Raw genomic sequence first — 14,496 nt, 5'->3', positions numbered from 1 at the left:
TCTGATAAATTCTTTCGGAAACAGCTTGAGGAAAATCATTAAAATTTTTAAATAATTAGATGGTTACATTTAACGGAGTTTTTCTTTCAGCTGTGGAATCTTTTACAGCTCCTTGTCATTGTGTTCATTTTTAGGCCAAAGCAACCTTCTAAATTTTCAAGCGCCACTGATCCGTTTAAAGAGGTAAGTTCCATTATTTTGCAATTAAAAAAACCCCGGAGGAAATAGCCAACATTTCATTTAAACCTATACGATCTAATGTCTCATTATAAAAGTTCAGGCTTACAGTGTCACTTCCCCAACCACCTAAGGAACTATTTACAGAATACAGAATAACAGAATTGGAAGGGACCTTGGAGGTCTTCTAGTCTATTTCCCTGCGCAGGCAGGAAACCTTATAAACTTGTTAATGGCTAAACTTTTCCGGACCGAGTGCCCAAAGCATGCATGCGCTCCAACCCCAAAATGCAATGCGTGCGCAGCTTCCTCGCATGCACCCCGTCCCCTCATGCGCCCCCTGCTAGCCCCACGCATGTGCAGCCTCCCCACATGCATCCCGATCTCAGTGCATACGCGGCAGAGACCCAAAGACCAGCTGGCTGGCGAGAGGCACGCATGCATGCACAGTACACCTGAACTGGGGCGATGGCTTGCATGCTCACAGAGAGGGCGCTGTGTGCCACCTCTGGCACGCATGCCATAGGTTCACCATCACAGCCCTATACCATTCCAGACAAATGGCTTTCCAACATCTTCTTAAAAGCTTCCAGTGTTGGAGCAGCCACAAGTTCTGGTGGCAAGTTGTTCCACTGATTGATTATTCTCACTGTCAGGAAATTTCTCCTTAGTTCTAGGTTGCTTCTCTCCTTGGTTAGTTTCCATCCATTGCTTCTTGTCCTGCCCTCAGGTGCTTTGGAGAATAGCTTGACTCCCTCTTCTTTGGGGCAGCCCCTGAGATATTGGAAGGCTGCTATCATGTCTCCCTTAGTCCTTCTTTTCATCAAACTAGACCTACCCAGTTCCAGCAACCGTTCTTTATATGTTGCAAAGGAAAAGATTTAAATTCAGCAAAGTCAGGATCTCTTTCCTTAGGAAAATAATGCTTTTTTTTTTTTTTTCTACCTTTTTCCCCAGCTGGAAGACCAGGGAGGAGAGTGTGTCCATGGCAGTCGTGCGAAGCTCTGGGCTCTGGTCGAGCGTTCGCACGATGGGATGGATAATCCGCGAAGCGTAATCCGTGAAATCAAGGGACTCCGTTAATCGGTCCACAGTTTCCAAGGCAGCTCTGGAAGAAAACAAAGCACAGCAATTACAAACGCACACTGGGCCCAGGTAAACGGGGGACAAGTTTGGATGTCCTCGCGAGAAAATTTTTAAGTATTTGGATAGTGCTGGCAAGCATCTTTTGTTAAAAGCCTGTAAAAGGGCGAAGATGCATATGTGGACAACATCCATCCTTACTTGCGAGCAGACAGGGGAGCATCGGGGGCATCAAAAAGCTTCACAATGGGAGGCAGCAGTAAGTGCAGGTAATCGTCCAGATTGGCTCCAAACAACTGGATGGCATTCAGCAGCTGGAAAGAAGACAGGAAAGCAAACTCGATAAGAACCAAGGGCAAGGTTCAAAACAGACACTCTGGGTTTAAGCACCGGCATATGTTCTAATCCTAATTTATTTATTTAAGTGAGTATATAGCAATTGGGACACACACACTTCCATGTTTTTAGTGTCAGCACTTCAACCTGCATTTACTCTAGTGCTGGCATAAGAAGGAGAAGCGAAGGCATCTGGAAAGGAACGTTTGACTTTTCACCTATTTATTTTCCCTGGAGATAATATCCCCTAGGAGATGGGATGGGAGGGGGGAAATTCCTTTGAGCTGGAGCAGTAGATTAGGGGTAGAGTGACTTGGAAGATGGCCAATGAGTGCAGGGGAGTGGGGAACGGAAAGGGAGGGTTTTGGGGCTGGACGTCAGTGTTGGCTTCGATTGGAGTTGGGTTAGAATGTCGTGCTTAATAAATAGGAGTTTTTCTTCAAAGACTGTTTGAAATGCAATTTATTTGAGACGACCTCGAAACTTGACATTTAGCAGAACTGGAATAAATGACGTTAGGGTCAAGGGTGTCAAAACTCAATTTTATTGAGGGCCGCATCAGGGCTGTGGTTGACCTCAGGTGGCCGGGTGGGTGTGGCTAACTGGGGGGGCGTGGCCATCTTAACACCACTCCCCAAACTGCTGGCATGTTTCCTCTTTGTATTGGGTAAATCAGGATAGCCCCTGGGCCGGATCCGACCACATCACAGGCCGCATCTGGCCCACGGGCCTTGAGTTTGATACCCCTGAATTAGGTCTTCCCGGGAACAAAAGACGCATATCCAGGGGTGGGCTACTGGGGGTTCGCAGAGGTTCGGGATAACCTCTAGCTAAGATTCTGTGCAGTTCAGAGAACCCCCCCCAAATCCCACTCCTGGCTGGCCCCGCCCCGCCAACCCTGCCCCACCCATTGACTCCCCACACGGCCCATTTTGGATGCAGGTAAGTGCAGGGCAAAAAACAGGCCTACTGGAAGTTCGGAAAGGCCGGAAACGGGCCAGTTTCCGGCCTCCAGAGGGCCTCTGGAGCCTGGGGAGGCCGTTTTCACCCTTCCGGAGGCTCGAGGAAAGCCTCTGGAGCCCAGGAAGGGGAAAAAGGCCCCCTCCCCCCGCCGTGGTACAGGAGGCTGACTAGGCCACGCCCACCACGGCCACACCCACCCAGCAAAGGGGCAGAGAACCCCTTGCTAAAATTTTTGAAGCCCACCCCTGCACGTATCCAAGACGATTAACTTATCCAGGCCTGCAGCAGGCTAGGATTCTGAGGGCTGATCCGTCGTTTAAATCAGACCAGGGTATGGGATGCAACCACCCGTGTCCCCCCCTGCTCACCTTGGTGGAAACGTTGCGGGTGCTGCTGCTGTCGTGCATGAAGACGCGAAGCATGTGTGGGATGAGCTGGGGAAGGTAGAGCTTGAATTCCCCACCGAGGGCCACCACGATCTGCTCGATGAGGAGGATAATCGTGCTCTGGATGGAGTTATTTACTACCCAGAAATCCTGGACGGGGGAGGAAAAGGTGGAAAGGGAGCAATGTTAGGACAGAAAGCCTGAAAAAAGAACTGACTCAGAATTACAGTCATTACAGGTTAAAGCGGTTCGAAGGTTAACGCCAGCATCAGAAGCTTCAGTTCCATCTCGGAAAGCTGGAGATTTTTCTTTTATGTTCAAAATCTTACGGTGGACCAAGACAAATCTCTGCAGACATCTGAGACTGGATTTCCCCACCCACCCACCCAATTCGCAGATGAGAACAAAAATTTCTCTTTGATAGCAGCTTTTTTTTTTTTTTTAACTTTTCTACACCGCCTTAAAATGCCTCCCCTCTCCTGCCTTTCCTGGACACCCGTCTTGAATACATTTTCCAGCAAGGCGGGTATGAATGTGTCAAAAAGCTGGAATTTTGTTTTCTCAACAGAAGAGCCAGGGAAATATTGCAAACCAGCTGAGCAAATTTTGTTCTTGATTCCGTATTTATGAACTAACCCCAACATATGCATTGTGCCACTGCCTTTTTCATTTGGCCTTTCATTAAGGAAATTCATACCACAGATGCAAGGGTGGGGCTGCTGGGGGTTCGGGAGAACCTCTAGCTAAGATTCTGTGCAGTTCGGAGAACCCCCAAATCCCACTCCTGGCTGGCCCCAACTACCACCTCCCAGGAGTCCCCACACAGGCTCTGGAAGGGTGAAAAACGGACCTATCGAAAGTTCGGGAAGGCCGTAAATGGGCCCATTTCCGGCCTCCAGAGGGCCTCCAAAGCCTGGGGAGGCAGTTTTCACCCTCCCGGAGGCTCAAAAAAAGCCTCCGGAGCCCAGGGAGGGCAAAAAGGCCCCCCTGTCGTGGTGCAGAAGGTCAACTAGGCCACGCCCACCATGGCCACGCCCATTTAGAGAACCCCTTGCTAAAAAATTTTGAAGCCCCCGCAGAAGTCAGAGATCTCCCTCTTTTAAAACATTTCCTCCAAGTTGGATTTTTCGTGTAAATATTCAAGGCTGGCACTCACTCTCATGAGGGTAACAATTTCATCCATGTAAGGTCGGATGTGGCTTCTCACAAAGGACACCAGCATTCCCAGCTGTTGGAAAAGGAACTAGAACAGGGAGAGAGAGCAAAACGGCAGGTGCGCTTTGAGGGGGCTTTCAAACCTCACCCCGCCTCCCCTTCACATCTTCCTTATGCTTTTGGTGTCATGGTGGCTCCCCGAGCACACGTTTAATTTCAGCGGCTCACTGCTGTGTGCTTGTGTGGAATCTCAGGGAGAAGCACTCTGGAGCATTTAGGCAAGTGCAGAAGTTTCAGGCATGCAAAATAGAAACACCAGAAAGCAAAAGAGCCCCCAAAGTTTCCCAACTCTGCCCTTTTTTTTTAAAATTAGATTTATATGCCGCCCTTCTCCGGAGACTCAGGGCGGCTTACAATGCGTTAAGCAATAGCCTTCATCCTTTTGTATATTTTATACAAAGTCAGCTTATTGCCCCCACAAACTGGGTCCTCATTTAACCTACCTTAGAAAGGATGGAAGGCTGAGTCAACCTTGAGCCTGGGGAGATTCGAACATGCAATAATTGCAGACAGCTGAATGTTAATAACAGGCTTTTTAGTCTGTTGAGCTATCCAGGCTCCTTTCTCAATTCCTTCAAACACACACACACACACACACAACTTTTTCCTGTCATCCATGAACTTTCCCTCTCGGTGTGCCCAGCACCCTCCCTTGGGGAAAGAGACAGCAGGAAACCCGAGGCAGTTTGCAAAAAATAAAAGAGAGGCGGTTAAAGTTTCAGGCTGAGAATCCAATGCTCAAGAGAGAGGGTTTATGGGACTGGTGCAAATCAGGATCCACTTGATCATCCACCTTGACAACGCAAAAGAGAGGAGAGAGAGAGAGAGAGAGAAAAGGACCAGTTTGGGGGAAATTAGTGAGAGAGTGCTGTGAAAAAGAAGTAGCAAAAAAGGTGCCCAGAGCACTTAATTTCTTTGATTAGGAATTTTGAGAAGCTTTGTAGCCAACTCAGGAAGTGCCTTTTTGGGGCACTTAAATGCCAAGCGTACCCACCTCGGCTCTTCTCCCCAGCACACTATCACCATCTTCTTTTACCTGCAAATTTTTAAAGACAGTAGGCAAAGTGCATCAAAGGCAGGCCCAGGTCTGGTCACGCAACAAAGGTCGGATTACCAAAATGTGGGTTTTGGCAGCCACTCGGCGGTTTCATTCTGGGAGAAAGGTGGGTCTACAAAAACTTCTTTAGAATGGCTGCCACCCAGGGCACAGCTTGTGCTCTGTAGGGATCCCATGATTCCCAGCTATGACGTTATTCAGGGCTCCAGGGCTCCAGTAAATGCTGAAGCTGAGTCCAGATGGATTCTGATTGGACTTCCTTCCTTCTTTCTCCTCTTCCCTTCCTCCTTTCCTCTCTATTGCCTTCCTTTCTCCTTCTTCCTTCTCTTCTTCCTTCCTTGCCTCCCTTCCTTTTCCTTCTGTCTCTTCTTCCCTCCTTCCCTCTTCCTTCTGTCTCTTCCCTCCTTCCCTCTTCCTTCTGTCTCCTTTTCCTTCCCTCCTTCCCTCTTCCTTCTCTCTTCTTCCCTCCCTCCCTCTTCCTTCTGTCTCTTTCCTCCGTCCCTCCTTCCCTCTTCCTTCTGTCTCTTCTTCCCTCCTTCCCACTTCCTTCTGTCTCCTTTTCCTTCCCTCCTTCTCTTCCTTCTGTCTCTTCCCTCCCTCCCTCCCTCTTCCTTCTGTCTCTTCCCTCCGTCCCTCCGTCCCTCCTTCCCTCTTCCTTCTGTCTCTTCTTTCCTCCTCCTTCTGTCTCCTTTTCCTTCTCTCCGTCCCTTTTTTTTTCTTTGTTCCCCCCCCCCCTTTCTTTCCCTGGGCTGCATTCTGCCTCTTGCAGTTACAGTCAAGGTTTGATCAAAGAGATAAACCGAGACCTGGGTTTTTTCAGTATCAACCTAGTGGCTGGCCAGGAACGGGGGTGTTCTCTCTCTTTGCCCCACAGATCTCCACCTGCAGTTACAACAAACTCACTGTTGGACAGTGTTTCTCAACACTGGGCTGTTTGAAGATGTGTGGACGTCAGCTCCCAAGGGATTCTGGGAGTTGAAGTCCACACATCTTCAAATGACCGATGATGAGAAGCACAACAGACCTTTGCAGATGATGATGGCTTCTTGGGAGAGTTACATCAAGGTCTCCTTTGACCATGGCCTGGGGCAACCCAGAATGTGTGAGCCTTAGGCAAAATAAGATACTTAAAGGGTAGCAAATTAACAATGGTGGGCCAGGAGCTGGGAGAACTTTAGCCGGTAGGGATGGGCCACATTCTCCTCTTGTGAAGAGGACAACGCGAAACACTTGAGTTGTTATAGAGAACAACAACTGGGCTGAAGCACATCAGGAACAGCTGGACTGAGCTGAACAGGTTTCATTTCTCTCGGCAGGTGAATGATTCCACTGGGGAGTATTTGCCATTAAAAAGGAAGTCACAGAGCAGCCATCTTTAGGATGGAGAAGAGAAGAACGTTGGCATCGTGCCATGTTCCAACGGGAACAAACAAACAAACAAACAAACAAAAACACCCCCAGGGAATGGAAACATTCACTCACTTCTTCAGCCCGCTGGCAGCACCGATAACTCAGCCAGCCTCTGTCCCCTCCCTTCTCAAAAGAGCCACATTTTCATATATATATGTTTGAAGTGATTTCTGCTTTCTGGGGACAGGAGAAAGAGGAGCCACTCCTCGCAGGGGCGCACTCACCTCCCGGATGGCCCCGTCGCAAACCCGAATGACGTTGAGGAAAGTGGGCATCACTTGAGGAAGGAACTGCACACACTTGAGCCCGAGGGATTTGAAAATGAAAGTGATGGCTTGGACCACCATGGTGTGGTGGTGGGACAAGGACTGGTCCCGGAAGATCCTCATGAGCGCCACCATGGAGACGGCGGGATAGAACTCGTCCAGCGGGAGGTTTCCCATGTTAACCAGCATCTCACTGGTGCTGTAGTCAGCTGGAAAAGAGAGACCCTCCATTCAACGTCTGCAGGGTAGGTGACCAACATCCAAAGCAAGCTGAAACTGGACTGTGTGTAATGACTTTATGGATCTGAGATGCAAGAACCTTAAAGAAGGATGGAGCTAATCGTCAAATGCACGGGAAGCCCTGACTGGTCTTTTGCTTTTGAATTTAGATTCCGATAATCCAATTTAGCCATGCAATGGTTTTGTTTCCAGGCATCCCGTGCCACACGAAAAGCCAGGGTGGCACGGCGGTTAGAATGGCAGTATTGCAGGCTAACTCTGCCCACTGCGAGGAGTTCGATCCTGACCGGCTTAAGGTTGACTCAGCCTTCCGTCCTTCCGAGGTGGGTCAAATGAGGACCCAGATTGTTGGGGGCAAGAGGCTGACTCTGTAAACCTCTTAGAGGGAGCTGTAAAGCACTGTAAAGTGGTATATAATTCTAAGTGCTACTGCTATTGCTACTCAAGCTCAGAGCTACTTTCTGATTATTTTAAAAAAGTGAACTACTAAATAACACGACTGTTTTTTTTTTTTTTTTGACAGAGGCTGACTCAGAACGTTCGTTCCTCAGTTCACTTACAAGAATCTTGGCTCGATTTGGATTCCGAGAGGCTCACAGCCGAAGCATCCTTCGTTCGTTCGTTCGTTCGTTCGTTCGTTCCTTCGTTCGTTCCTTCCCTTTCCTTCCTTCCTTTCCTTCCTTCCTTCTTTCCTTTCCTTCCTTTCTCTCTTCTTTCCTTTCTCTTCCTTTCCCTTCCTTTCCTTTCCTTTCCTTTCCTTTCCCTTCCCTTCCGTTCCTTTCCTTTCCTTTCCTTTCCTCCTTCCTTCCTTTCCTTCTTTCTTTCCTTTCCTTTTCTTCCTTCCTTCCTTCCTTCCCACTGGTTAGAATGCAGCATTGCAGGCTAACTCTTCCCACTGCAAGGAGTTCGATCCTGACCAACTGGCTCAAGGTTGACTCAGCCTTCCGTCCTTCCGAGGTCGATAACATGAGGACCTAGATTGTTGGGGGCAAAAGGCTGATTCTGTAAACCGTTCAGAGGGCTGAAAAGCACTGTAAAACGGTATATAAGTCTAAGTGCTATTGCTATCTCCCTCCCTCCCTCCCTCCCTCCCTCCCTCCCTCCCTTCCTTCCTTCCTTCCCTTCCCTTCCCTTCCTTCCCTCCCTCCTTCCTCCCTTCCTTCCTTCCCAGTGGTTAGAATGCAGCATTGCAGGCTATCTGCCCACTGCAAGGCGTTCGATCCTGACCGGCTCAAGGTTGACTCAGCCTTCCGTTCTTCCGAGGTCGGTAAAATGAGGACCCAGATTGTTGGGGGCAAGAGGCTGACTCTGTAAACCTCTTAGAGGGAGCTGTAAAGCACTGTAAAGTGGTATATAATTCTAAGTGCTACTGCTATTGCTACTCAAGCTCAGAGCTACTTTCTGATTATTTTAAAAAAGTGAACTACTAAATAACACGACTGTTTTTTGTTTTTTTTTGACAGAGGCTGACTCAGAACGTTCGTTCCTCAGTTCACTTACAAGAATCTTGGCTCGATTTGGATTCCGAGAGGCTCACAGCCGAAGCATCCCTGGATTGGTCTATCATACCAATGTTCACCTTATGTTTGTATGGATCCAGAGCTCCGAGGAGGCCAAGGACGCGAATAGCCTAACAGTGAAAATGGGGATAAAAAAAAACAAAAAACAAAAAAACCAACATTAAGGGGAAGGTTTGATTTGCCATAATCGATTTCCTTGGGCACGCTTTCTCCTGAGAAAGGATCTTGCAGGTGTGAAAAGATGGATAAAGCAAATTCATCTTCGTTTGACACACTCGAGGGAGCTTTCCAAAGCTCGTCTCCTCCCTCCCCCCTCTCAGCCTGCCAAGCAGAGAGAGCAAAGAGGCCTACCTCTCTTCGGGTACCCTGGTTCTGCTCGGTTTTCAAGAAATTCAGCAGCACCTCAAGGAGAGTTGGATACTTCCTGTAGGGTTCCACCACGTAGCCCGTGCTGGCTACCAGCTGTCCCAGGGTCCATAAAGCCACCTGGGAAAGATCCACCACAGAAGAAAACAGAATTACAGCCCCCATCTAAATAGTTTGACAACTGTTCGGCTGCAGTGACTAAAGGGGCCAGGAGAGAAGTAAAAACAGCAGGTCAGCTTATCTAGCACAGCGGTCACCAACTGATGGTCCGCGAGAAAATTATTAAAATTATTTGCATTTCTTATATTGCACTAAATCAGGGGTCCTCAAACTACGGCCCCTGGGACAGATACGCACAATGCTAAGTTTGTGTCGCTGCAGAGAGTCTCCCCCTTTGGGGTCTTTTTGTGTGGGTCGGAGGGGGGGCAGAAATTCCGACTTGGGGTCTGCTTCAGCCTCCTGGTGTGGGGCTTTGGGTGAAGGCTGGAGGGAAGTGCCGCTGGTGGCGAAGAGCCGGAGGGCCTCGTTCCAGTGGGTCAGCATTATGGCCTGGAACTGGCTGACCATCTCAGCCTGCTGAGCCTCCAGGAGCCGGTACCTGGCCTTGCACTCCCGCAGGTCTTCCCTCTGCTTGGAAAGCCTATGCTCCTAGTCCTCCATGAGGTGCTTCTGCTGAGCCTCCTTCTCGGCCAGATCCAATTTGAGCTGTTTTGCCAACTCTTTCTCATGGTGGCTGCTTAGCTCCAACAACTGCTTACTGATGGGGCCCTAAGGAGCCCGGGCGGGGAGGCAAGGAGTGGCTGGGAAGGGAGGGGCAAGTAGAGGCCAGCGAGCTGCCCCTTGACGTGAGTGACATCGAGTTGGCCACGCCCACCCAGTCACATGACCACCTAGTCACGCCCACCCAGCCGGTCATTAAGCAGATCGTATTAGTGGTCTTTGGGATTTAAAATTATGAATTTAGTGGTCCCTGAGGTCCGAAAGGTTGGTGATCCCTGCTCTAGCAGACACCAATTTTATTTCTACACAAAAGTGGTTTAATTAAAAAAAACAAAAAGGGAACAACGCACAAACAGAACCGATTTAAGAACTTTCACAACAGGTGAACAGAGATGGTATAGGTCTTCTACTTGAACAGGAAGATGGACTAGAAGACCTCCAAAAGTCCCTTCTGGTGTGGTCTGCCATCAGCCCGCGGAGTTGGCAGCAGAGTCGGACAGTGAGGAGTCTGGGGAGGAACAGAGGCCAGTCCTGGAGTCTGGGGAAGGCCTGGACGAGGGCTCTGCGTCGGAGGCAGAGAAGGGGCCAGGGTCACCTTGGAGTGATGCACGGACTCCGGAGCCTCCAGAGTCGGACATCAGGGAGGCAGAGGAACAGGAGGAGCCTGTTCCCAGTGCATGCATGCACAGAGCTGCCAGAAGGCAAGAACAGTTAAAACTAAAGGGACGACTCAGGAGTAAGGCCTAGAGATGATAAGGCTTAAAAAAGGAGCAAAGGCACATGGGCCCTTTGCAGGAGAGTTAACGTTGTTAATTCTGTTCCCAGTCGGCATCTCTGTTTGATTCTGGACTCCGTGTGGCTTTGCCAAGTAGGTCTTTGGCAGCGTATCGAGGGAGATAAAGGTGGGTCATTATCCCGAAGGTCTTCTCCCGAAGGACTTTTTGCAACTAATTGGGACCCAGCTGTGAATGAATGTAATTCACAGCTATTGCAATAAAAGAGGTTTTTGGGACTACTCGTGTGTTTTAATGACTCAGGAAGCCTAGGTCACAATACCTTCCAACTCAGTTATTCAGCCCAGGAGGAGAGAATCGGCCTTGAACTCCCCTTCAATCTCAAGGGGGCTCATAAGCAGAGCAGATCATCCCTGACATAAAAAGTGTGTGTGTGAGAGGGGGGGACAATTTCTCAGGTTCAAGGAGGTGGACCAGGTCATCACCTCCGCGGTGTCAGCATTCCAGCGCTGACATATTGAAAGGAGAGGAGAAGCTTGAACTTTTGCCTACTTAATTCCTTTGAAGATTCTGTTTCCTCGGAGATGGGAGGAGGGGGGGACATTCCTGTGTTCTGGCGGAGATGGGATGAGGAGAGTGGCTTGGAAGATAGCCAATAAGACGCAGAGAATTGGGGATCGGAAAGGGAGGGATTGGGGGGCAAAGGTCAGTGCTGACCGTGAAAGAGCCAGGGACGGATCACTATGCTCAATAAAGAGAAAATTTCCTCAAAGATCGGCAGTTTGGAAATTCATTTATTTTGAGATAGTAACGAAACCTGACACGCGGGCCACTCACCTGTCTTTTGGCAAGCAAGGAGGAGTCCTGGAGCATGTCCATGATGATGATGAAAAGCTCATCCACCCACTTTCGCATCTCCAGCCCACTCACCTATTTGTGGGGGGAAAAAATCCATCTATGAAAAACAGCAAAGGCTGGAATGCAAAGGGTAGAATGATGGTGAATGATGCCGCGGTGGGAAAGAAGGGACTCTCACTCCTTTTTGAGCAGCTGCTGAAAGACGACCGGCACAACTTACCTGGGCCAGTTCACCGATGGTAGCCAAGACATTATTGATCACACCAGGGTTTGGATCAGGATCTGGGTCTTTTAGCTTCACGATCAATGCCTGTCGAATGGCACAGAAAACAAGGCAACAATGACAAGAAAAAAGGATCACATAAATTACAGGTACTCCTTAAGACCGCCATGGAGCCCAAAAGTTCTGTTGTTCAGTGTGACATTTGTTAAGTGAGTTTTGCTCTAGCTTATGTCCTTTCTTGCCTCAGTTGTTGAATGAATCATTGGAGCTGATAAGTTAGTAACCTGGTTGTTAAGCAAATCTGGCATCCCCGTTGACTTTCTTGTCGGGTGGTTGCAAAAGGGGATCATGTGACCCCGGGACACTGCAACCGTCATAAATATGAGTCAGTTACCAAGCATCTGAATTTTGATCACGTACCATGAGGATGCCGTAAACGGTTTTAAGTGTGAAAAACGGTCATACGCAAAGGGGGGGGATTCAGCCGGTTCGCTGAACCGGGAGAACCGGATGTAAATTTTAATCTGGTTCGCCGAACCGGTTGTTCCAAGGACTGGCTGACCCCGCCCACCCCACCCCGCCCCTCCCAGGAGTCTCCACACAGCCTGTTTTGGATGCCGGGTAAGTGCAGGGCGTGCATGAAGGCCCTGGGAGGGCGAAAAACAGGCCTACCAGTAGTCCGGAAACGGGCCTACCAAAAGTCTAGAAACGGTGCCCGGGGGAGGCCGTTTTCACCCTCCTGGAGGCTCCAGAGGCTTTTCTGGAGCCTGGGGAGGGCGAAAAACTGGCCTACCGGAAGTACCAGAAGTCTGGAAACGGGCCTATTTCCGGCCTCCAGAGGGCACGCAAATCGAATCAGTTGTTACATCCGGTGAATCCCACCACTGGTCCCAAGTCACATTTTTCAGTGCCGTTGGTAAACTTTGAATGGTCACTAAAATGAACTGTTGTAAGTCGAGAGCTACTTGTACACATTTCTTTCTCATCCTATTGAGGAAAGGACATTTTAAGCTCTCCCCTCGGTAGGAGAGAGAAGGGATGCAATCATTAAATCCATCTTTAATGGCGGAGGAGAGCCACTGGAGGCTGATGACTCTGGAGGGCAAAGGGAAGGACGTTGCAGTAACGAAGGGATCTATTTGGGGATTCAGGAAGTCACCCCCATGCTCCACGGCCGCCTTACCTTGAGGATGGGTTCCATATAGGGGCGAATGAGCCGGGGGGCATTGGATACCAAATGTCCCAACATCCTGGCACTCTGCTCTTTGATTCTGCCCACGCCACTGTGCTCCAGTTCGGTCAGGATCTGGAAGGGAGAAGGGGATGGGTTCCAGGTTAATAGCAAGAGAGGGGAGAAAAAAAAATTCAGCTCAGAAGTGAAAGGCCGATTTGTGTGAATTTGATGTCCCTTTTCCTCAAAGGGCCAGAAAATGTTCCTCTGAATTTTCTACACCTGTTACTTATCACTACTGATGTACCCACATTAGCAGTAGCCCTTAGACTTATATATCGGGACATGGTGGCTCAGTGGCTAAAACACTGAGCTTGTCGATTGAAAGGTCGGCAGTTCAGCAGTTCGAATCCCTAAGGCTGCATAACAGGGTGAGCTCCTGTGACTTGTCCCAGCTTCTGCCAACCTAGCAGTTCGAAAGCACGTAAAAAAAATGCAAGTAGAAAAAATACGGGCCACCTTTGCATTTCTAATCACTGCGCCACCAAGAATCCATCATTAGTGGATATTAATGTATCCACTCAGAATTTATTTATTTATTTATTTATTTATTAGATTTTTATACCGCCCCCTCTCCCGAAGGACTCGGGGCGGTGAACAGCCAAAGTTAAAAACATACAATATAAACAATTAAAATACGTTTAAAACAGAATTAAATCTAAAGTGGCTCCCCAATTTAAAATGCCTTACCCATACCCCTATAAAAAGACGAATTTAAAATTTAAAAATTTAAAATTTCCACATTTAAAAAGGGGGAAGATTTAGGCCAGGCCAGCTTGATAAAATAGAAAAGTCTTAAGCGCGCGGCGGAAGGTGCGCAGATCCGGGATCCTACGTATCTCCGGGGGGAGCTCGTTCCAAATCGTAGGTGCCCCCACAGAGAAGGCTCTCCCCCTAGGGGCCGACAGCCGACATTGTTTGGCCGACGGCACCCAGAGGAGCCCCTCTCTATGGGAGCGTACTGGCCGGTGGGAGGCTATTGGTGGTAGAGAATTGCCTCCCATTTTCTATAATTTCTGCTTCGGGGCAGAAAGAATCTCCAAGGGAGATGGAAATATGAAATAAAATATGAAATATGAAATAAAAAAGGGAGAACTTCTGAAAACCTATAAACGTTGGAGCTGTTAGCCCGTTTACAAAGACAAAAAATAAAAACCAAAATGGTCCCATCCACCTCCGAGCTACAATTAAGTGACATTTTGGGGCATTGCCAGGGCAGAGAGGGTTTGGCTCAATACCTCAACCAATACCATTACCTGAATTAGCATTTTCCGGAGGAATGGCATGACGAATGCCGGATTCATGCTGCTCAGCCGGCCCACGGTGCAGATGGCCAGCTCACGGATTTCAAACACCTGGTCGTTCAGAGCAACGAAAAGCGCTTGCAAGTTCTCCGCCTGCGCCAGGTGGGCATCAAAGCGCTCATCTAGGGACGCCAGCACGCAGTACCGTATGTCGGGGTCTGGAGAGGGCAGATTTGTACAGCAGATGCTTGGAAAAAAAGGACAACCCAAGCAGGGAGCAATATGATCAAGTCCACTGAACCTTGGCTTGATCCAGTGCCATCTGCATGGACTGCAGGTAGTTCTTGACTTACGGCTACAATGGAAGCCAACATTTCTGCTGCTAAGCAAGACAAGAGTTTTGCCCCATTTTACAACCAAGTGAATCTGGCTTCCCCGTTGAGTTGGGATTGTCAGAAGGTCGCAAA

At 49.0% G+C, this 14,496-nt stretch overlaps 1 protein-coding gene across 3 annotated transcripts in view; it reads right to left on the bottom strand.

The window, feature by feature from the left end:
• The window catches only part of MTOR (mechanistic target of rapamycin kinase), an 88,401-nt gene that overhangs the window by 60,143 nt on the left and 13,762 nt on the right, over positions 1-14,496 (bottom strand). For 2 of the 3 annotated variants that reach the window (XM_060682799.2, XM_060682800.2), the window contains exons 13-24: positions 14,042-14,247; positions 12,738-12,860; positions 11,552-11,641; positions 11,311-11,403; positions 9,005-9,139; positions 8,634-8,763; positions 6,852-7,102; positions 5,155-5,196; positions 4,102-4,188; positions 2,928-3,095; positions 1,462-1,574; positions 1,123-1,285 (exon numbers count right to left, since the gene is read on the bottom strand). In XM_060682799.2, coding sequence (XP_060538782.2) covers positions 1,123-1,285; positions 1,462-1,574; positions 2,928-3,095; positions 4,102-4,188; positions 5,155-5,196; positions 6,852-7,102; positions 8,634-8,763; positions 9,005-9,139; positions 11,311-11,403; positions 11,552-11,641; positions 12,738-12,860; positions 14,042-14,247 — 1,601 coding nt within the window. The remainder of the gene's footprint in view (positions 1-1,122; positions 1,286-1,461; positions 1,575-2,927; positions 3,096-4,101; positions 4,189-5,154; positions 5,197-6,851; positions 7,103-8,633; positions 8,764-9,004; positions 9,140-11,310; positions 11,404-11,551; positions 11,642-12,737; positions 12,861-14,041; positions 14,248-14,496) is intronic. The other variant, XM_060682801.2, reaches the window with a different exon arrangement.

This window comes from Pantherophis guttatus, chromosome 15 (genome assembly GCF_059756535.1).
Source record: "Pantherophis guttatus breed Tessera chromosome 15, ASM5975653v1, whole genome shotgun sequence".
Classification (NCBI taxonomy): domain Eukaryota; kingdom Metazoa; phylum Chordata; class Lepidosauria; order Squamata; family Colubridae; genus Pantherophis; species Pantherophis guttatus.
The sequence above is the reverse complement of the archived record's forward strand: the minus strand, read 5'-3'. Positions and strand labels throughout refer to the sequence as shown.